Below are 22,917 nucleotides of genomic sequence, written 5' to 3' on the forward strand. Positions count from 1 at the left end.
GAGTTTCTTAGCATCATTTGTTGATAACTTTCAAGAATCTATGAGTATCTACTTTCTGCAGTGCTCTGGAGTGCCTAGACACAGAAGTCTCACAGTTCAGAATGGAACAGAAACATTAGATGTACTCTCAAGTTTTGTCGCAGAACTCTGGCTACGTCTACATGAGACACCGACTGCGCAGCAGCTGGTTAGTACTACTGCACAGTAGTGCTGCATGGCACAAAGCATGACATGACGCTACTGTGCTATAGTAACAAACTACTGTGCAGTCAGCATCACCAAAAAGTCATTCAGGGATGCAACTAAGCAATAACTCTGGTTGCTGAGCAGCGTTTAGTACTTGTGTATGCAAGTACTAAATGACTGCGCAGTAACAACTGTGCAGTCAGCGTCTCATGTAGACACAGTCTCTGACACTTAACTGAGAAATGAATTACATAAAATTAAATGCCATTTTAAAAGTTCCTTTTCCCCATCTTCATACAGTAATTTCTATATCACTGAAAACTACTGAGAGTTCACTGCGATCAAACTCCCAAGATCATAAACTAGTCTGTACCTTGATTTACAGGCACTTATTTGGCCGGAGGAAAAAATATATTAAAAACTGGACACTGTGCACTCATCTATGAGAACTCATCGCTATGGTGACATAGCATATCTCGTTATGGTGCGTCACTATGGCAAGACAAGTACTAAAAATAACTGCGCCACCAGGATGGTGCAGTAATGGCTGTTACTACATTGTCATATAGTACTTCCTAAAGCAATTACTAAATGATAGTGCAGTACCAACTGCGCCATGGGGGGCGGGGGCATGTGTAGATGCACCCCATAATGACAAAAAGAGATTGCCACTTTAATTTTGAACAGCTAAGATATGAAAACAGGGAAAAAAAACCACTTAGCACAGACCTTGAACAGTCCAAGGAACTTGAAGCCTAAAACGGAACCTAAAAATCCTAACATGCCCATCTTTATACTCTCTAAATCCCTGTGGAATATAGAGAAATTATGATTACTCCAATTTATAAAATGTTAGCTGTCCCTCAGTACCTATTCCAGCTAGAAATCATGGAAAAGCAGAAGCACACCAGTTTTAAATACTAACCTGAGCACAACCCTAACATGTCACTCACCTTTCTTGGCATAAGAGACTTAGCCTGCCTCCAGCTAGAATATTCCAGTGCCCCGTTCATGTAGCTTTAAAGCCCCTTTGCACCTCAGAATGGAGCAGAACTGGAACACCCACAAGGCAGAAAAAATGCAGAAAATAAACACAAAAAAAAACTGCAATAAAAATGACAGTGAGGACAAAACCATAACAAAACTCACAAAGATACAGAAGACAAGGTACCTAGTACAATGCTGCACACAATCAGTGTATTTTAAACTAAGGAACCTATCATTTTACAGGTCATTCAAACTATTTTACATTTCCCATTATAGGAGACTGTGACAACCTTTATTTTTGAGACGATCTACTATGTCCACTGTTTGCAGCAGGCCCTGGCAATTCATCAAGAAAAAGCCCTCTAGCCAGAGAAGCAACTCTTCTTTATCCCATTAAATTCTGCTCAGGTTTAGCAGAGTTTTAAACGCTTTAAAAACTGCTGTTTGCATTTTGTTTCTTTTTTAATAGCTTTTTCATCACCCACCCATGTGTTTTGTCCTGGGGATGGATATGTCTACACCATAATCACAACTATTCCTTCCATCAGCAATTACATTTTAGCTATCTTGGGCAGAACAGCAGTAACCACTATACCCTGATAAACAAATCCTTCTGTCACATTTCTACTTTCTGGCTTCTTCATCCAATTCCTTTTAGGGTACCTTCTCAATTCTCTGAAAGAAAGAGTTTCCTCTGAACATCTTTCCTCAAGTTTCTCTGGTTCATACCCCTTTTCCCTGGACACTATCACTTCCACCATCCCTCCGGCGTTTTCATTTTTCTTCCGCTTCTCCTTTTGGGAAGTACTGCTTATAACAAGGGTGGCCAATATGCAAAACATGTGTCACAAGTGGCATGGGCAGCCTCTCTGGGTGGCAAATGGCAGACCAGGGAGGAGACGGGCAATGCAGCAGCAGAAAGAGCAGGGAGTGGAAAACAGACAAGCAAATCAGGAGAAGAGAACAGGGCAGGGATCAGAAAGCAAAGCAGTAGATTGGGTAGGGTCACAGGGCAGAGAACTGAAAGCGGAGCAGACCATCAGGCTGAGGAAAGGGTATGTGAATGGCACTCAAGGAGGATATTAGGCTAATTTGTGGCACGGCTGCCAAAAAAGCTGGCCCCCACTGGTTTACAGGATTGTAAAAAATGGTTGCCTGCAATAACAGGGGACTGAACTCAATAGGTCACGATCTCTTCCAGTCCAATCTATACTTGAAGAAAAGACATGACAGTTTCCTTTGCTCTCTTGGACCTCAGCTCATTAAAAACTTGGTAGATTTACTTCTGACCCTAGAAGTGGTCCATAAATTATTTAACAAAGAAAGAAGTTATTTTTATCTGAATACAACTTTCTATGTAATTAGATACATATAATGTAAACTGAATATGTTAATATGACATTTTTACTACTGCTTTCTGATTTTTTTTTTTTTTTTTTTAAATAAAGCAGTGGTTTTAAAGGTAAATCTCAACTAGAACAGTCTGCAAAGGATATACCCTCACATTTGCACATGGGGCCCTTGTTTCCCTGTCTTTTATATCCCCTAGTAGGGACGGAAGAGCATGTTTTATTTGGCTGTTTCTGTAGCCTGGAGGGGCCAAGCTACAGATTTTCCAACACTTAGGTTAGCAACATATGCATTTTTAAGTTACATATTCATCAGGGGAAAAACAGACTCTAGATCTATATCTATATCTCAATCCCTTCCAAACACCTTAAGAGCAAATATAGAGAACCTATACACACACCTTTATAAAGTAATTAATTCTTCAAAACTGTACAATTAAAAATACATAAAATGGTTTGCAAATTTGTAAAAGGTGTTACTTAGAATGTGTAATATACTTCAGACCACAGCATTTTAAACTGCTGAAAGTAGTGTTTTGCAGAGGAAAGGTTCTGTCATCATTAACTGTAGATGCACCAGAGGGAGTCAACATAACTACCGTAGCAGCCTTCAGCTGTAAAATTACTAATCCAAGTAATACAGTACATTAAGTATGCCATTTGAGATATATGCCAACTTAAACCACCACATATGGCATATCTATCTAATTATCAGTTTGTGTTTTCATATGCAGAACTGTTCTAGTTTTTAAACAACATGTCAAGATGCACCATTTTATCTGAAAACATAATAAGACTGAGAAACACACTTCAGACAGAAAATGTCATCCTTGACAATATCATTAGGTCAATGCTGTGTTTTTACCATACAACAAACTAAGAGGCTCTGAGAAAAAGAAATTAAATATTGGAACAAGTCTCAAAATATTCCATAACTCTAATTGTGAATCAATGAAATTTTTAAGGAATGCTTTCGAACTTTAAATAGCAAAGAGTTCCTAAGTGCAGTTCTCAGTTCCAGTACTAAAAGCTGTCTTTTCTAAAAGCAATCCAGTTTAAACATTCTAACTACATTTTCAACTGCAAGAATTAAAGTTTTTCACGTGAAACATTCATCATCTTAGCTGATAAGTCAAGCTTTTTTGTCTTTTTTTTTTTTTTTTACACTCGACTCATACCAATTGCTTTGAATTACCTTTGGTTTAGGCGCTCATGCACACATGCACAAATACACACACACAGAGCCTGTGTACAAAAGTTCATTTCTACCAGAAGAAATTTCTCCTAGTAGAAAAATAGCTCAGGGCCTGGACTATACAGATGTTTCTCTAAACCTATGGTTGGAGAGCTTCATTGGAATGGTCTCCAAGCCAAAGGGTACTAGGGGGTTGCTCTTTGCGTGAACCCCCATACTTAAGAAACCTCAATGTTTGACAGCCTGTCCTCTCCCCTGCCTGGAAAGGAGACAGCCTGTCAAGTAGTAGTTGGCAGCTGATGAAAAGCAGCAGGTGCCACAGACAGTCCTGGGAGGCATCCACCTGGGAGAATGCCCACCATCCCACCAGTCAGCTGACTGGCAAAGAAAGGGGCATTCTCTCACAGTAGGAACCCTCCCAGTTTTCCCCAACAGAAGAACAGCCCGTGCTCCTTGCACTCCTACAAGTCAGTGCTCCCTGTGCTTGGCTCCAGCATCCGAGAGCCAAGTAGAGGGACCAGTGCAGCAAAGACACTGCTTGCTTCTAACACAGGAAACTTTGCCGCAAGAACCTGATGGGGAGCAGCTGATAGCTGCTCCTCCCTTCCCTATCTATGGGATGAAGGAAGCAGCTAACCCCTGTACCTTCTCCAGACTGGAGTCCCCTGTCTCTGGAAGGAATCAGGAGCGTTAAGATTCGGTAGCGTTAAGCTGAGGGAAAGTGTGCAGACATTCAGTCGCCTGGAAGCAAATTTAACCTTGGTTGTTCCCAAGTTATTTTTCTCCTAAAGTGGCCATTTTTATTCTGGTAGAAAAAGCTTCAATGTCTATACACTTTTGTTTTCTGATGGGAGAACAATGATTCTCCCAATAGAAAATGAATGCCTGTACATGGCTAATATGCTAGCACGTGTGCAGACATCAGTTGCAAAGACAAAAAAATCATTTGTGTTCATTCTTCATGTGCAATTTGACCTGACTTTACACAATTGCTACTGCAGAATTATATATTCCAACTGCAGTTCAATACAAATCATGCAGTGAATATATGATTTCAGATTCCCCAGCTGGAACTCATGTCACTTCAGATGTTTTTTTTTTTTCCTTTTTCTTTTTTTTAATAATTCTTTAAACAAGTAGCCAAAGAGCTCACATATAATTAGTACGAAACACCAGATAGTTTTAAGCTCCTTTTTGCAACCTGTAAACAGTACTGGGTATTTTTACATAATATAAATTAGCTTTCCAAAACCACCTTAATTTTGCAGTGACATTTTAGTAAAGAATTTGTTATTAACTTATTAAGAATTCTGAACAGTTATATTCATTCTCGTTGATTAACAGAAAATAAAAGATTGCTATACTCAATTTGATATTCAACTGACGAACTATACTTTCAAGCAGACCATCCCGCTATGGAATTATAAATCTAAATTCACTTGAGTGGCTGCATTAAAGTCAGTTAAGCACACATCTAAAGTTGACTACATGTCAGGATCTACACGTATAAGCCTCTTTACTGAAGATAAAACTTAAAACAACTAAATTAAGGAATACATCTTGACAAGTTAGAATTTTTACTCTAATATGTACATTTAAAGCATTTAAATTAGCAAATAAGCTAATTTGTTTTACCATCAATGCTCTTTATTTCATTTCACAAAATAAATTCACTTGATTCAGTTTTATATGTGTTTACACTTTTTTTTATTTTGTTTCTGGCTACCCATCGTAACAAGACAACTAGTTAGGAAACATGGGAAGAAGATATTTTTAAAAATTGATTTAATTGTAGTTTAAATAAAATATATGAAACTCATTTTATTTTACTTTAAAATAATACCAGGCTGCATTAAACCTGAAGTTTCACTTTGGGGTGTCTCTTAAAAAGAGATCTTTTGGCTGGAGATGTCCAAGATAAATATGTATTAGGACACAAGAGAGAAATACGGATAAGAGAAATATACACAAAAAATTAGTATTTCAAATGTAAAGAGCGAAAATAATTCTTTACTCAGGCTTAAAAAGCTACTAAGACCCAAGGAGCACTGACAACAATCTATACGATATTGGTTATATGTTACATACTCAAACAATTTTGAGTTAGCTGTTAGCATTTGGAGAAAGATTAGAATTTTCCACATTAATAATTTTTTTTAAAAAACATAATTTTATTCAGGAATCCTTTACAAGATCCTTTTCCAAAAGACGTAATTCTACATATCTGGCAAGAGTATAACAACAACATAGAGAACATTCTTACTGATGGTTAATCTCTGGTTCTAACGGATAATATATCGCAAAAAAATCTCATTTATAAACAAAAGTTTAGATCTATTCTTGTACAAATATTGCATCAAAAGATAGGATACAACTCAACATGGGGAGAAAAGTATCCATAATAATGTATCTCATGTAATTGTACACGGTCAAACTTATTGTGCATTTTTAAGGCCTACAAAATGGTTAGAACACAACGTATGCACCCATTCTGGACAAGGAGAACAGAAAGCAGAGATGCACTGTCATCAAACATCAAATGTAACCATGTTTCAAAAGTGGAGGTCTATCCCCAAACACTTCTTTTTATCAGTTTCCTAAACTGCCAATAGCTGTAGATATGAAAAAGCTGATACAGCTCATTAACTAGCCACCCATCCAACCTTATTCCCAGCCACAGATCCCTTCAGACTGGATATGTAGTCCAGGGAACATGGCAACAGCACTTACCTTTAATCCTTGTGTGCATAAACTGCTGAGATTTTTCTCCCTTTTAGTACAAAAGAAGAAGTATATGTACTTATCTCCCTAAAAGGCAGATGAAAATGGGAAACAAATTGTCAGCGTCTCCCACCCTAGAAAGACATGGGAAAAGGAATTTGCAATCCTTTCCTCAAAAAAGAATAAGATTTCAAATATGGTATTCAACGCTCCTGCTCTATGAGAACAAGAAAATGTAAATGGTATAGGTCTCTCCTAAAATGGTCCAAAGCAGACCAGATTCACCACCTGACTTCAAACAACACAGGTAGAGAGTATTCCAGCACTTCCGTAGTTGTAAGGAGTTTTAATCTCAGTCACAAATGGGAAAATTGATTTATAATATCATATAAGTTAAAACATATTGAGAGTGACTGGAGGGATTTTAGAGATGAAATTTTTTTGTGAAGATTAACTATAAGAAACAACTGAACAAGATAAGGAAACGGACTAAATTGTTTAAGAAATGAGCTACATAACTTTCTACTGTTTTTGGTTTTGTTGCTGCTGTTTGCTTTTAAATGCCTTACAGCTGGTGGACAAAATAGTAGGCCATTCATATCCAGAGGGATCATCTATAGCAAAACCAGAATTACTCCTTCACCCCATCCCAGAACGTAAAGCCATCTTTATTTTCTGAACCACAGCAGAAGAGGAAAATGGGTGGACGATAATCCCCTTAAGAATGCAGCATTTAACAGTATCTGGTAAAAGAGAATTGCTAAGTGAAAATTGCTACACTCTAAAGGGATTAGCACACTGGAACCTGCTTATAGCAGAGTGAAACTTTACTCTAAAAATGAGTGAAGCTTCAATAAGGAGAGATAAACTCCACTGAAATGCACTGAAGTATCTGGATCTTTAAGTGGAGATTTACTGTAAGTAGATTCCAGTGTACAGTTAAACTGAAACCCCATATTTTACCTACACACACACAACCAACAGTGTACCTTCCTTGTAGTTAAGACTACCCAAATGAAAATCTAGGTTGTTGTCTTCTGTATTATGCAAAAAGTATATTGTGTTCATTATATGCATCAGGTATCCCTGCTTATTCATTAGTGACTGTCTAACATTTTTTCTTTGTGGCCTCACATCCGCAGATTACACAAATTCATACCATCTACTAGAACATTCTGTATTAACTAAGAACATTAAAAAAACAATGTGCATGTGTACACTCTGAAAATCACCAGTTTATCCAAAAGCAATCGTGTCTGCCAAAACAACAAATACTGCAATATTTCTTAGCACATGAAATTATCAAAATAAGGGATACTATGCAACCAAAACCTGAAAGAAATGCATAACTTCACTAGTTAACATTAACTAAAGTTTCCTGATTTTATAGACTATGCATACCTTAAGTTTTGGAATTTTAAAAAAAGCAACTTGACTCTCTACAAATAAGAACCTCTGATAATATTTCAGAAGAGAACTTCAGAGATAAATTGAGAGGGAACCATTATGATTACCTAATCTAGTCCCCTATATAGCATAAAGAACAATTTCACAGTAATTCTTGTATCACACTCAAATTCTGGGTAAGTAACAGCGTATTATTGCAAAGACATTTAACTGATTTAAAGGACAAGTACTGAAGAATATGATATATCCCTTTGTAAATTATTCCAATGGTCTATTGCATTCTCTATTAAAAACCTAAACTGGAATATACTCAGCTTCCAGGTGAAAAATGGTCTTTAAGGTCAAAGATCAAATCCTAATATCAATGGTTTTCAGGCAGCCAATACAGTGTACCCATGATGATCAATCTGTGCAAAATAAAATATTGTGAGAATTCTGTACGAGATGAAATTTAGTAATTTACTTAGCAAGACAACAGACAGAATATAATATTTATCTTGGTCTACAGCACAGCAACTTGGGAAACAAAAGTCCTATTTCTTATCCTGACCCTTTGGAGAGAGATAAATACAATCATCTGAGCAAAAAATGGGTGGAGGAGAGGGAATATCCTTCCTCTACATTTTTGATCATCTTAGAGTTAGAAGGCAGTCTATGACAGTAGATATTGGATCTTATATAATTATTGTTAAAGTACCACAAGAACTTGATTGGCATTTGACATCATTACAAATCTAAATGTAAAACAATATTCTTAACAAAACTGAAGTATTGTGTTTCTTAACTATTAAATATGTCATTGTGCAACCTAAATATTACATGAAAGTTCACAAGAATCAACTGTTAAAAAAAACAAAAAATCACTAGCATAATTTTTTGCAAACTTTCAGCAGGCCTTCCAAGTTCCGCACAGAACTCTAAAAAGGCTTTTCTTCACAAAATTTCCTTCAGGTTTAACCAAGTTAAAAATACTCTGCAGCTGTTATTTACCTTTACTTGTGATCCTCAGGAAACTTTGGCAATAAGTCAGAAAAATAACTAGGCATAAACTTTGTAAAAATCCAATTCAATACTGACACTAAAGCACCAGTACCACAAACACTCAATACACAGGAAAAAATCAGAAACTACCATACTACCAGTACCAGAAGGGGTAAAGCTGTGATTCTTATCCAGAGTGATGTGGCACCCTGGAGGTCCCTTGAGACCCTTTCCAGGATACAGCACAATGTTAGCACTAGTAGGTGTGCAAACATAATTTGCACAAACCCAGAGTTTTTACATGGGAATCCATAGTGTTAAAAACATTCTCACTTGCTGTGGTCTTTCTGAGTTCTTTGCAACAGAAAAACTTCCCTATTCTCCCGTGGACAAAAAAAGTGAAAACTAAGAGCTGGCATTTTCTGAGGGGTACCTCTCACCTACTAAGGACTGCCTTGAGTCTAAAAAGGTTGAAAAACTACTGGGATAATGGATGCAGTTCAATTAGACGAAATGTAGACATAGCACACTACTCCAGCATCTGATCTTTTCACCTCCCTTCAGGAGGCACCACATGACAAACTCTTCCAGTAACTTGGGACAAAGCAGAACATCGCAAACTGGTCTCCCCAGCTACATTTTACTCAGTGTGGTATCAATTCCTATCTTTTCCTCCTGAAACAGCCACTTTCTCCTGCTGCTAACCAACTTATGCTTTTCTGCTGCTTCCTGAATTACAGGAATAGGCTGCAGTGTTGAAGTATCAAATTTCAAACCCGACTGAAAATACACGATGAAGAATTTTACTTTTATTCCTTATATTTCCTAAACAAAAATTTTTAGTGTTACAAGAAAAAACCTATTGCAGTGTCATAGACTTAAAGGTGGAAGTACCAGATTTGCTGGTCTGCATAAGTTTTGTTTCAACCCCTTATGCACATGAAACAGCCTTTTAATTCAGTGCATGTTACATGCACAATGGAAGTTGAAAGGACAACCTGAAATCTGGTATTTCGGAGCCTTCCAGTGCATGACTTCACAGTCTACATGGTAATAAGTGTTCCCCATGCACATATATAAAAGTAAAAGGATTAAATGATATATAAAGGTACACATCTCCAATTTGGTGTATTCAACTACTGTTCTTTTCCCAAAGAACATCAGCACGTGTGAAAGAATACCATTTTAAAAGGCAGAAGAGAGGGGAAAAAAAAACGGAAGCTATTTATAGGGCAAATCAGTTAAATTAAGTATCACAGAGAGGTATATACAATATGTTTTTAAATGGAAGAATGGAGACAAAGGATCTCAAAATAGTGATTTAATTAATTACCAATAATAATTCAGGTCACCAACTGGAGAAACATTAGCACTGGCCATAAATGTCATTTTATTTCTGTATAACAAGTAATCTTACCTGAGTGAATCTAAAAGAAAAAAAATCAAGTTATTGATTGCATTTTTCATCTGATGCTGTCAATGCTGAGATGACAAGCCCTGCAGGATGCAGTCAGAGATCAATGATAGAAAACAGATGTTTAGTCTTTCCACAATCAAGATCTGTAAGACTGGGAAAATAGGAAATTCTGTCTGAGAATCAGGCTGCCTTGTAACTAGAGAAAGTTACTCCTAGATACGAAAGCGAATACACAAAACTGCAAACTATTGCCCATTTTCACTGAGAACAATTCAAAGACAACACTCACCAGACCTGCAAATTGATGGTGACTTAAGGTATTCATTTGCACAGAGTATCAACATGCAACTGTTAACCTGGTCCCTAACAGACGTGAGCTGTTTTTGAAAAAGACATAGCCTTCCAGTCAGGAATCTACAGACAAAACACTGACATAACGAGTAAATGAACATTGAAAAGATAAAAGGTCACACCAATGATCATCATATTGAGAATTGTCAGGCTTCTAAATAGAAGTTCCAAAATATTGCTTCAAATGATCATTAAAATAAAATAGCTGTGTAATTGCAAAAGGAATTGAGCATTCCCATGCTCCTTAGCAAGAATCGAATGTTAAATATGAAATACAACTCACTGTTAAAATGTAACCACGTTAGAAAATACAGCAAATTAAATCAGTAATGAATACTGAATTTAAAATGTTGAGAAGAGCAGTTTACTGTTTTCTGTTTAATATCAGAGGTTTTAACAGGTGATTTCTGTTTAATATCAGAAAATGGATCTATAAAAATAGCATAATCTGAAAATAGAGAATACCCCAAGTATTTTCCCTGATAAAACAAACCACAAGGTATACTTATGGATAATCATGATTTGAAACTGGAATACAGCAGGTTTACAAGATTATCATTAACAACGTATAGAAATCCAAAAGCAAAAACAAAAAAGGAAAACATGGAGGCATATTAATTAGCACTATAATATTTAAAAGATCTCTTAAACTAGGTACAAGTTATTTCTGTTTTTATCAAATACCGGAAGGTATAAGGAATTTTGTGCAGTTCCCTCATCTACCCCATTGCTTCCCTCACCCCCAACCCTGGGTGCCACAGAGACAGAGTGAAGCTATTATTAGCCTCAAATGAAAACAAAATTAACAAAGAAAACAAAATGTGCATATTTAGACTTATTCAGACAACCAAATTTCAAACTCTGCTTTAACATACTACATTATAAATATGGAAAAGAACTGCTATATATTAAAGAATGAAACATGTCAAGGATGCATTTAACATACCCTACGCTAAATATTTTATCATAGACCAGGAAAGAATTTAAAGTACTAAAGTAAATAGATTTTTCAGAGAGTAAAAATGTAAAGTTAATTTTCCATTAAATATTTAATTTTACATTTATTTCCACTTCAACTCAATTTGCTTGAGCAATCTGGCTATTTTTCATTTATACGTAACTGTATTATTTTTAATTTTGCAACATAAATGCCTTTTGTCGAGTTCATTATAGGGGCGATATACTCAGAAACCCTATTTAGAAGCTTTATTATTTCATAGATAAGATTCGGCTGTTTACAAAATATATTACTTATAGCATTAAGTGAAAGTCTGTTCAAATTTTATACTAATATGTAATGAATCCACTATGTAGCCAAAAGGCCTACCTACAAACCTGATAATCAATAAAATAAGTTAGAAAAAGCAGCCTTTCCATTTCTGGTATCTGTTGCGTTTTATACCATGACACTGCAGCCTCTGAGGGTCAGATTAATTAAGATCAACAGCAGCTGCAGTGCAACGTGAGAAGCACACTACCATAGTTCCCACCAGTCCAGCCCAATTACCTGCAGCATTCCAGCACTGGACAACTGACAACCACCATGCTCTTTACCAAGTCATTAACTCCCACTGGTCTACTGATAAATGTTAAAAACAAACTAACCTCTTTTTGAGAAGGGCTGCAAAGCTGAGTGCACCTGCTGCAAACTGCAATGATGAGTCCCAGAGAGATGTTTGTCAGTCAGATCTCTACAGATGTTGCTTAACTTTATGCTAAAGCTGTATCCAAAGATGGAAATGAGATGGCAATCATGCACAAGCCCTCCTCCTGTCCCTCCCCACCCCCCATACCCAAATCCCTGAAATTCTGTTTCCAAAATCTAGTCTAACAAATTCACAAAAGGTAAGCTTTTTTTTCCTGGCAAAAATCTGCTGGGCCAGCTGAAACTACATTCTATGGTCAAGCATAGCAGAGAACACTGAAGCCCATGGTATTAATTGCTGAAAATCAAGAGCATTAGGATCTTTTAGCAATTCTTATTTTTCATTTACTTAAGAATAATTGACTTAAGAAACACACAACTTGATTTTTGTGAGGTGTTGGAAAAAAAGAAAACACATTTAAAAGATTCAGACTTTCCAGACTGCAATCCAGGTGCCTTAATATTTTATCTCCAAGATGGCCACTATGTAAAACCACTGGATAAGTGTATTAACCTTTTCTCTGAAAAGCACTGTTGAACTATTACATGGGAAACTTGATACAAATTTTGTAGTATTTTTTTCCACAAACATGCAATACCCAGTGATGAGGGCGCACAACTGATTTCTTCTCCACCTATTCATTTTGTAGAAAGCTTGACTCCACCAAACAAAACAGATGCAACATTAGATAACCTTTACTCATAAGCATTCAAAACTAAAGAAATTATTTTCTAATTACACAAGGAAGTTGTGTCATATAGTAAATATTGGAACTGAAGATAGGGTTTGCTTATCACTTCCTTGTGATGTTATACACTCAATCATTATTCTGATCTCTTTAGTTTGTGTAACAGGTTTGCATGCGTCAAGGATAAAAACTGTCATTCAAGTAGCTATTTCAAATCAACACCAAAGCAATTTAAAAAATAAATGCAAAAGCAATTATATGAAAAAATAGGTTAATGTTTTGCGAGGCCATTTGCTTTTTCAACAAGCGTGCTAACTTTTTCAGATTGCATTAAAAATAAAAAGAATATTTTTCTTACGAAAAAATTAGATGCACATCTAACTATGACGATGAAATCATTAAAATTACTGCTATGTTCTTCCAAATGAGTTTGTGAAAACTACATATGCAAGAAAACTTAGATGTACAACCATCCCCACAACATACTGAGTGTATAAATTAATAGCAGTTTCCTTTGAATGTAAAGTATTAAGGACCTTTCAGTTGGGAAGCTATTTTTTTAATGTGGTTCTAGTAACCAGGCAACTGACAGCTGTCCTATTGAGAATTATCTCTCTGAACAGCTGGCAATCAACCCTTGGCTTTTTACTAGAAGAAAGCTCAGAAGCTAAGGCTAGTCTACAAATCTACACACAGGTCTAACGGCTCTATCCTAGAAATCCTTACTCACACAAGTCATCCTTACTTATGCAATTCTGTTGTTAACACTGGGATCACTCTCATGAGTGTCTGCCACAGAGTTTGTAAACCGTAGGTTTATTTATTCTTATGAGGTCCTTAGTTTAGCAATCTGAAGGTGCTCTGAAATAACACTTAGATTCCTCTGATTTACATCCATTCCTATACTATTACAAGCCATCTTCCAAAAACACTAACAACAAACTGAACTATTTTTTCTAACCCACTACTGTCCCAGTAAAATTGCAAATGAAATGAAAACATTAATACTAAAAAAACGACAAAAATTAGGGACGGATGTTTCATTTTTAAAAAGTGAGGATTTGATATAAAATACTTCCAGCAATTTCTAAGAGTTAGAAAAAATAAAACGTGACACCGCCTTTATTTTACGAAGGAAAAAAACAATGGTGAATCAAATTTGATATCACACCTGCACCCTTCCTAACTTAGTTTAATATAAAGTTAGAAGTCTAGTTTATTTCCAAAAAGCTCAGTAAAGTTGTGCGTTCTTCACCCAATTCACTCTCCATGTCTTTCAAAGGTGTTTCCAGAATACCTTTGCCCAAAAAGTAACTATGAAGGTCATCCAAAACACGAATTTTTAGTCTTAATTTCACATGCAAGATAAATGCAATAGACATATGTCACTTAGTTAAAAAAACAAAAACCCAAACAAAAAACAGCATAACTACATACTAAAAGGAATAAAGTGTTTGGGTAAATGCGTGAAAAAAAAATCTTCCCACCTTAAATACCTAGCCAACTTTGAGCACTACCTCATCATAATTTTAACTCCTTTATTTTACTAAATAATTTGGTTGTGAAATGCAATTGCATCCCTAAGTCAATCATATGCATCTATATTCTTACTACTAAACTATCACATTTCAAGTTAACGTATTACTTCATATCATAACATCCTTGAAAAATGACAGCTCAAATTCACTCAAGCACAAAGTTTCTTGAGCTAGGGAAGATCCTGTTGCAAGGGAAATTGTGATGTAATGTGATTTCAAGCAAGAAAAAAAAAAGAGACAGCAAAGAAATTCACTAGCAGTGACTAATTTATTCTCTCTCTCAAGATGATTTTCGGAAGTTAAATTGCAGGGGTCAATAACATTGTGAAAGACTAGTTGATAATCTAAAAAAAAACTATTTGGAAAAGATCAGAAAAATTGAAATGTGAGTAAGAGCTTGTAATGTTACAATGCATAATTTTTAATAAAAGGCGTGTGCATTGCCTTTTACTTGTTAGACTAGAAACTTTAACAAAAAAGCTATACTTCAAAAATACATACTTTCAATTTCTTCCTCTTAATATTACGCACAAAAATAAAAAAATTCAAAAAGGCCTAATCTGTATATTCATTATTTGTACCACAGGAAACCATAAAACAGCGTAGTGACGTACTCATGACACTAATACACCAAGCTTCCTCCCTTCCACCCACCTACAGGTTTAAAAGCATTGAACTGTCCCTATTCAGATTCTCTCACCTCTTCACAAGAATTTAAAATTTAATATCAATCTTGAGAAATTTTTGAGAATTCATATTTCACGTAACTATAGGTAACAATAAAATGCGAGTAGAAACAATACACTTTAGGTAACTGAATTCTTCTAAAAAATTCTATATATCTCAACAAAATTAATCAGAGTTGTATACTGTATACTAGTCAGATTACTTAAGGTTTGTATCCTTTACACAATACGAGTAAGAGGTGCTGGAAGAAACCCAAAAGACGTCAGCTTTGAGAATGCCAGGACCTCAGAAAATTCCACAGGCTCATGGTCAAATGCAAACAGAAATCCTAAGAAGAGATAGCTACAACGAATCTGTCACATCTGTCCTTACCTAACAGGTATCAGTCTAGTTTAAATTATTTCTAAATCATTATTTTGCTAAATGACCTATGTACCTACAGATATAAAACAGAATGTGTAATATCTAACTGGAGATTATAACAGGTGTAACTCAAACTGTACAACTTGCATCTTACCTTACTATTTTCTTTAGAGAAAATCTGTTTATATCACAAAGACTTCAAATTTTATTTATGCGATTCTAACTTGCTAATTTTTAATCGTCAAAGGATACTCTGGCTGATACTGCTACATCTGCACAACGTACAGCCCAAAAATACGTAATCCTGATTTAATCAGAAAACAGAATAACTACGTTAGAATACTGAACAAAAGATCTAATCTCTGGAGCATCCTTTCCAACTCAGTGTAAATAAACTATAGTCAAATGAAAAGGCATGTAATTTAGTATTTGGAATATCCTTCATAAACACCAATTTTCTGTAACATCCTTGCACATCTGATACCACCTCATGTATAATGCAAAAAATCTATTTCATTTTCATCTACTGACAGTGAATTTAATTTACTATTGCGGCTCTTTTTCCAGATTATGTTATTAATTCTGCAATCAGACTCTTTTGAATGCTATGATTTCCTCTAAGAGTTTTCACAATTTTACATTGATTTTTTTTTCACTTAACATACCTTTCAACATATAAGAATCATATTATTAAATTCTGTTAAGACAAAAGAGTAAAGGAAAGAAAAGTTTCAGAAAGGCAATGAACAACCGACTACCTCTTTACATAGGAAATCTAAGCTTGTCACTTTTACTGTATTCTTGTATTAGAATGATGTTTCTTACTTACAGATGCAATTTTAACAGATGCATTTTCTATTTCCATATGACAATTTCAAAATAATTACACACTTTCTGTGCAGAATAATCTACTTTTGCCTGATAGTCAAACAGAGTGGGCAGTAAAATGAAATACTCCAAAGGCTCATGTTCTGCTTACACCATACCAGCTGTCTCTGCTGCTTTATGAATTTCAGTCATCTTACTGAATTAGAGCACCAAATATAAAGCAGCTTTACATTCTCTACAGAAAAAAAACAATATCAGGTCACCTCGGCACAGAATTACCAGCCACAGCTCAAAGTTGAGAAAACCAGAATACAAGACAAAAATATTAATTCTCTGGTAAATTTACAGCACTTAATAAAACTGGATTAATTTCTCTCAACTAAGAGTCTAATTATTAAATATTTATTTGTTGAAAGAATGTCAAACTCCCTGTGCAGAACCATAAAAATATTTTGTAGAAGCACAAATGCTGCAGATTATTATATAACACCTACTATTTTTAAAATTTTGATTAGAATGCAAGAAGGCTAAACCCAATACAGACACACTTATCTTTACATGCTAATATCCAATGATTTACTGCTTATGTGTAAACACAGTAGGCATAAAACAAACTTATTTCCTTATGCCTCCTAAATATTATACTTTCATACCACTTTCCTTTCACATTCACAATAACAGTGTAAAGAACCATCTGAAGAGCAGCACTTGTCCTTTCTGTCTCACTCCACGGCCAGTGAACAATGCAATGAAGCAGAAAGAAGGTATATAATAGATTTGAAGTAAACTGCCTATTCTTTCAAAAACACCCTCTCATTTTTATACATTTCATTACTACGTCTGAGAACTGGCATTTTTAATGCCAGCTGTCACAGTCGGTTCCTCAAAACTACATCCTTTGTAATAAATAGAACATATGTAGCCAGAAAATATGTTCACAAACATTTTCTTGCAGTCATATTGTAAATGATTTTAGCCATATTCCATGACCACTAATTTATTAGACAGCACACTATCAATCTCATAAACAAATAAAGATTAGAGTGTTGATATGGTCATTGCTATAATTAGAAAAGGGTACTCTTCTATTCAATAATTCCTCCGGTTGCACTGGCATGTTTACTCCTTAATACATGAAACACGCTTACATCATGCTTATATTCCCCTCAAGATTTACAAATAATCTGCTTATTATTTCACCTACCTGGGTAAAAATCTTTGGATTTAGACAGCTTGATGGTGGCCCCAGTCTCTTTCTGCAACTGAACAATTGTCTGTCCTCCCTTCCCAATTATAGATCCAGCAGCATAACTAGGTATGAGGACCTTTAGAAAATATTGGCCGTCCTCTGAAAAATTGAGATATGCAACATTAATTTGGTTTACAAAACTTTTGCTCTTCCCCATACCCACAAAAAAACAAGTAGATTCTTGAAACTGTTCATTAATACATGCACTAACACAATTTGAACCAGTTGCGTCATTCTACAAGAAATGTACGGGGTGTGCATTTGCCATTTTAAAAGATTTAAACATTCACTCTGTGGAAAGTAAAACATACAGACATGTTCCTTAATTTTGTGTTAACATAACAAAGACACCACAATTCAAGTAGTATTTCTGAACATGGAATCGTTACAGTTCTGCCAATAGTGACTACGGTACACTGAAATGAACTGATCCCTTAAAAAACCTGCACAAAAAGTGCATGGTGACAAACGACAACATTCCCTTAAAATACTGCAAAAAATGCCAAAGCTCAAAAGGAATTAACAGTAAATATGGATGAGCTGTTTGTTTGCCATTAGCAAACACACAAGAATAGCAATTAACTATTGCCTGCATTCTTCTTAAGTGAGCAAAACAACTAGTCTCCTACCAAATAACCCACCCAAAATGTGGGGTTTTATTCCAAGCATTTCAGCTGCTGCCAAGAAAACAACTCAACATGGTGAGGATGGAATCACTTGCCTAAGTAATCCTGATGCGTTTCTTTAGCACTTCTTAGGTGACAATGATCTCTTTTAAGCTCATTAATTAAAGGACATTAAGAAGAATTTTACCCAACTGATCAAAAGCTTAGGTCACATATTATTTTAAATACACTTAAAAGGTGAGGAAACAGACCTCACCAGTCTTACTCCCAACCTTTGAAGTAAAAAACACAGGACAAGAACTGGAACATATATACACACACACACACACACACACATACACACACACACACACACAATGAATGACAAATGTTTTTCAGTCCCTTGAGCAACTGAACAATTGTCTGTGCTCCCTCCCAGCAGCACAGAGCTGAGGATCTCTACTAAGCTGGCTCTAAAAAAGTGAAAGATGTACAAGAGCAGCTTTGGCTCTCCTACTTCTGTTCTCTCCAAGTCACTGAACTTCAATTTTACCTCAACGTTTTCATCTTTAAACTACTGCTTTATCAAGTTATTCCTCTGGGGGCTTGGGGGTTTGTTTGTTTTCTTTTTTTTTTTTAAATCAGGAGCAGGTCCAAGTCCATCTCACTTCCCTTGGACAGGAGTGTAAGCATCTGAAGCAGTGGCAGATGTGCCATAATAGCCCCCCCTCCATATTTCATGCACGTCTAAGACGCTGTACACACACACATACACACACACATATATGTATATATGTGCGTATAGATATGCATGTATATATGAACATACACACATGCGCACACATACGTGTACACACACACACACATATAGTTAGGCAGCGTTTGCTATCATGGGATCAATAAATTCACCTCTGCCTCGGTGCATTGTTAGGATGACTCCAGTGCAAATGAACAGAGGAGATGCTGGTCCCGTTATAACTCATCTCATCCAGGAAGAGCAGGATGTTAACTAACAAGTCACCGCACCAGAGAGACAACCTGCCCCCCCCCCTTCCCCCCCTCCTCCGGCCGCCCCCCAGCCCACGAGAAGCCAAACCAATGCCATATTTACGCCGCCGACAAAAGTGAGGCCAAGGTGGGGGTGGGGAGGGTGGCTGGCGGGGAGGGAGGGGAGGGGGACCAAGGGGAAACCCCGGGCAGAACCGCTATCCCCGCCGTGCCCCGGAGAATGGGCACGGAGGAGATCGGCTTCGCCCTCCTGCTGCCGGCGGCCGGCTCGGGCTTTGCGGGCGGCGGCCCGGGCGCGGGAGCCCGCGGGCTCGGGAGGGTCAAGGCTGGAGGGAGGGAGATTCAATATATATAGATATATATATATATATATATATATTTAAAAAAACCAGAAGAAGCAGCAGCAGCAGCCGGGGAGATGCTGAGCGGCGACGCCATTTTGATGAATGATAACAGGAGGGGGCCGGGGATGTTTGGGGAGCGGCGGCAGGTGGGAGCGGGGCGGCGGGAGGGCGGGGAAGGGCCAGGGCCGGGGCCGGGGGGCGGCCGAGGGGCGATACCCACCGCCCGTGTTGGTCCTCTTGGTGCTGCCGGCTTCGGGGGGCGCCTCGAGCGGTCTCTTGCGCGAGTCCGGCGGGTCCAGGTCTATGGGCACCCCGGTGTGGGTCCCGTTCTGCTGGATGGGAGCTGCCGCCATCATGTTTGCCGCGGCCGGAGGAGAAGGGAGGGAGGGAGGAGGAGGAGGAGGGAGGGTGTCTTCCCCGCCGGGCTGGGGGGGCCGCGAGGGAGGGAAGGGGAGGGGGGGCGGCTCGTCCCGGGCTCTCGGCCCCGCCGAGCCGAGCCGAGCCGGGCCGGGGCTGGCGAGGATGCTCCGCGGCTTGTTTATCCGGCCCCGGGGGGAGGGAAGGGGAAGGAAGGAAGGAAGGAGGGAGGGAAGCGAGGCAGGACCGGCGGCTGGAGGAGCAGCTGCAGTGCAGTGTCAGGCGGCGGCGGCGGAGCAGGGAGACGGGGGAGCGGAGGGGGCGCGCGGGGGAGCGAGAGAGTGAGGCAGAGGAGGAGGAGGAGAGTGAGGGAGAGAAAGCGGAGAGGAGGGAGCGCGGGAGCGGAGAGGAGAGGGGAGGGGGGCGGGCAGGCGGGGGAGGAGGAGGAGGACAGGGCTGGTGCGCGAGGAGCGAGAGGATTCGCGCTGCCTCTGTGCCCCCTTCAGTCCCTGCCCGCTCAGCCCCAGCGCGGCTCGGCCGGCTGCGCCCGCGCTCGCGTGCTCTCCCCGGCTCGGCTCGGCTCGACTCGGTGGGGAGGGGAGAGGAGGGGGGAGCGCTGCCCGCCCGCGCCCCCGCTCGGTGCGCGGGCGCGGGAAGGGGCCGCAGCCGCGCAGAGCTGGGGGGGGGGGGGGTCGCGCAGGAAGGCTAGAATAAAAGAGGGAGGTGGGGCTTCCCGGGGAGATGGGCGGAAAGCGCAGCCAATCCGCTGCGAGGAGCGTGAGGTTCAGATTGGAGCGCCTGGCCAATGAGAGCGCGGTGGAAGACAAAAAAAATAAAATAAAAAAAAAAGAGCCGGGGGCTGCGAGAAGCGAGGCGCGACACCGGGCTGCTTACAGCGCGGGGGGGCACAACGCCGCGACCTCGCCAGCAAATGTCTCTGCCACCTCGTTTCTCCTCCGCGGTTCCTGGGCACCCAGGGATGCCCTTCTTTGCCTGGACCATTTTTTGCACTGTGCCATTCTCCCCAGTCCCTCCTTGGACCCACTGGTACAGCACGATTCCGGGAGTGCTAGAAAACAAGAGGCTATAAAAGCCCCCATAGCCTGTGATGTTGTAGCTGTGATGGCCCACAGTTTGTGCAAGAGGCAAGGATTTCTTAAGGCAGCAGCTTCTCTTGGACCAAGTGAGAAAGAGGAGCTTTCCAGCAGAAGAGTTTTCCATCTATTGACTCCTCTGTGAAATCCTATGAAAGATGAACTTTCATTTCTACCCAGCAGAACTTGTACAATCTTTTCTCCAATGCCTGATGAAGGGTGCCTGTGCCCCAAAGCCTACAATTAAAGCCTTTTTTTTGTTTTGCAAAAATCTTGGTCTAATAAAAGATCTACTAGGAGTCCTGATTGCCTTGCCAACAGAAGGCATTCTTCCTTAGAGACCTGAGGATGACCTTCCTCGGAGATCTGAGGAAGAGTATCTTGCATTCAAAAGCTCGTTTAACTTAATCCCAACTACTTTATCCCAAGTACTCAGTTGGTCCAGGAAAAAAAATAATACTCTAAGAAATCCTTGCCTCTTGCATGAAAGTCCCTGACATGTCAGAGGTTCTGTAGAGAAGACAGGTGCCCCTTGAACCCTCTGTAGATAGAATTAAATAGTACTAATGCCAGTATTTCAAAACCATAAATGATCATTTAATCTGAGATTATCATAATGCACACACACAGAGGATCAGAGTTGCAGGTGCCTGTTTAGCATTTACTTTGGCATTAAGTTCCCTGACTTTAGACTTTGGGGATCTATTGAAGTGATCAAACACAATTTTGATGGAATTTCCTAGGCTTTTTGGACAACATTTTATAAAAAGAAAAATTCCACAACCAGTTTGATCGGTTGGACAACACAGGGATCAAAAGCACCTGAGTAGAATGCCATTGACTTCAATAGGATGCTGTGCAGTCATCCATCCATAAGAATAAGAACAGAACAAGTTGCAAAGAAAAGAAGATCCAAATAAAGGAAGCAATCGCAGAGTTCTTCATACAGTGAACATATTTGATTATCACACTGAAGGAACCAGATCTATTTCTATACGCTGTACAGTATACTCATACAACATAATTTGTTTAGCACACACCTAAACTAATTATACATGAACAGTAATGCACACCCTACAGTCACTCAAAAACAGCACGGGGAGGTTATATCCTAGTTATGTGTATTGTTCATGTGCATAGTGTAACTTCCAAAGACTCAAATCAGCAAACCAAAATGCATTTTCACTGTAAAGTTAGCTATTTCTCCTTAATGAGGACTACTTATACAGATCAGTTTCAACTTTCAACCCTCAACTGGCCCAGATGCATCATGAAGATGATTAAGGGAGGTCTTTAAAGAAAAAAATAAGACAATTTTTTTTTTGCCATCCATATGCTAAAAAATGCTAAAAAAAATTTTAAAACTTCACCTTTACCCAAGGATCAAGCTTTGAAAGTTTCAGTTTAAAATGAAAGTACTTAGTTAAACCTTAATTGCGGGTGCTACAGCTTTAATTATACATAATTTAATAATACATGCTTTTTTATTATATTTAATGACTTTTTCTATTAGGTCCTATTGATTCATCTGGGTACCGACTGGCTGTTGACTTTGTCCCTCGGGTCTTGAGTCTGAACTGAGGTCTTTGTAGGTTGATCCCCAATTCCCATACAGACCCATTGCTTTAATTATGAGATACTCTCACCTAAAAGCAGTAATCATTAGCCAGCAATATTGCTTAAAACACATTCTAGGACTTAAAGCATGAATATATGTAAATGTTAAAAATCAGCACCAGCCCCTACTTATAAATAATAAACCATATAAATAATACATCATAGAATGTTAAAACATACATATACCTTAGCACCCAAATAAACAAGTTTCTTGCCTGAAAGCATTCAGTGATTAAGCACTCAGTCCAACCTGGTTTGTACACCTAGAACTTCCCAGATAGGAAACATATGTGCCAAGA

The 22,917-nt window shown here is 38.4% G+C and overlaps 1 protein-coding gene across 8 annotated transcripts in view; it reads right to left on the bottom strand.

Moving 5' to 3' along the window:
• Positions 1-20,580, bottom strand: part of NOVA1 (NOVA alternative splicing regulator 1) — a 232,257-nt gene extending 211,677 nt beyond the window's left edge. For 3 of the 8 annotated variants that reach the window (XM_090033531.1, XM_090033533.1, XM_090033532.1), the window contains exon 1: positions 17,549-17,684. Coding sequence is in view for 3 of the 8 variants with exons in the window: in XM_090033527.1 (XP_089889653.1) it covers positions 17,549-17,692; positions 19,771-19,906 (280 nt within the window). In the remaining 5 variants the exon portion in view is untranslated. Of the gene's footprint in view, positions 1-17,548; positions 17,693-19,107; positions 19,252-19,770 lie in introns of those variants that run through there. The other 5 variants (XM_090033527.1, XM_090033528.1, XM_090033535.1 and 2 more) reach the window with 3 other exon arrangements.
• Between the last annotated feature and the right edge of the window lie 2,337 nt (positions 20,581-22,917).

This window comes from Crocodylus siamensis, chromosome 2 (genome assembly GCF_052110815.1).
Source record: "Crocodylus siamensis isolate JL-2025a chromosome 2, ASM5211081v1, whole genome shotgun sequence".
Taxonomy (NCBI): domain Eukaryota; kingdom Metazoa; phylum Chordata; order Crocodylia; family Crocodylidae; genus Crocodylus; species Crocodylus siamensis.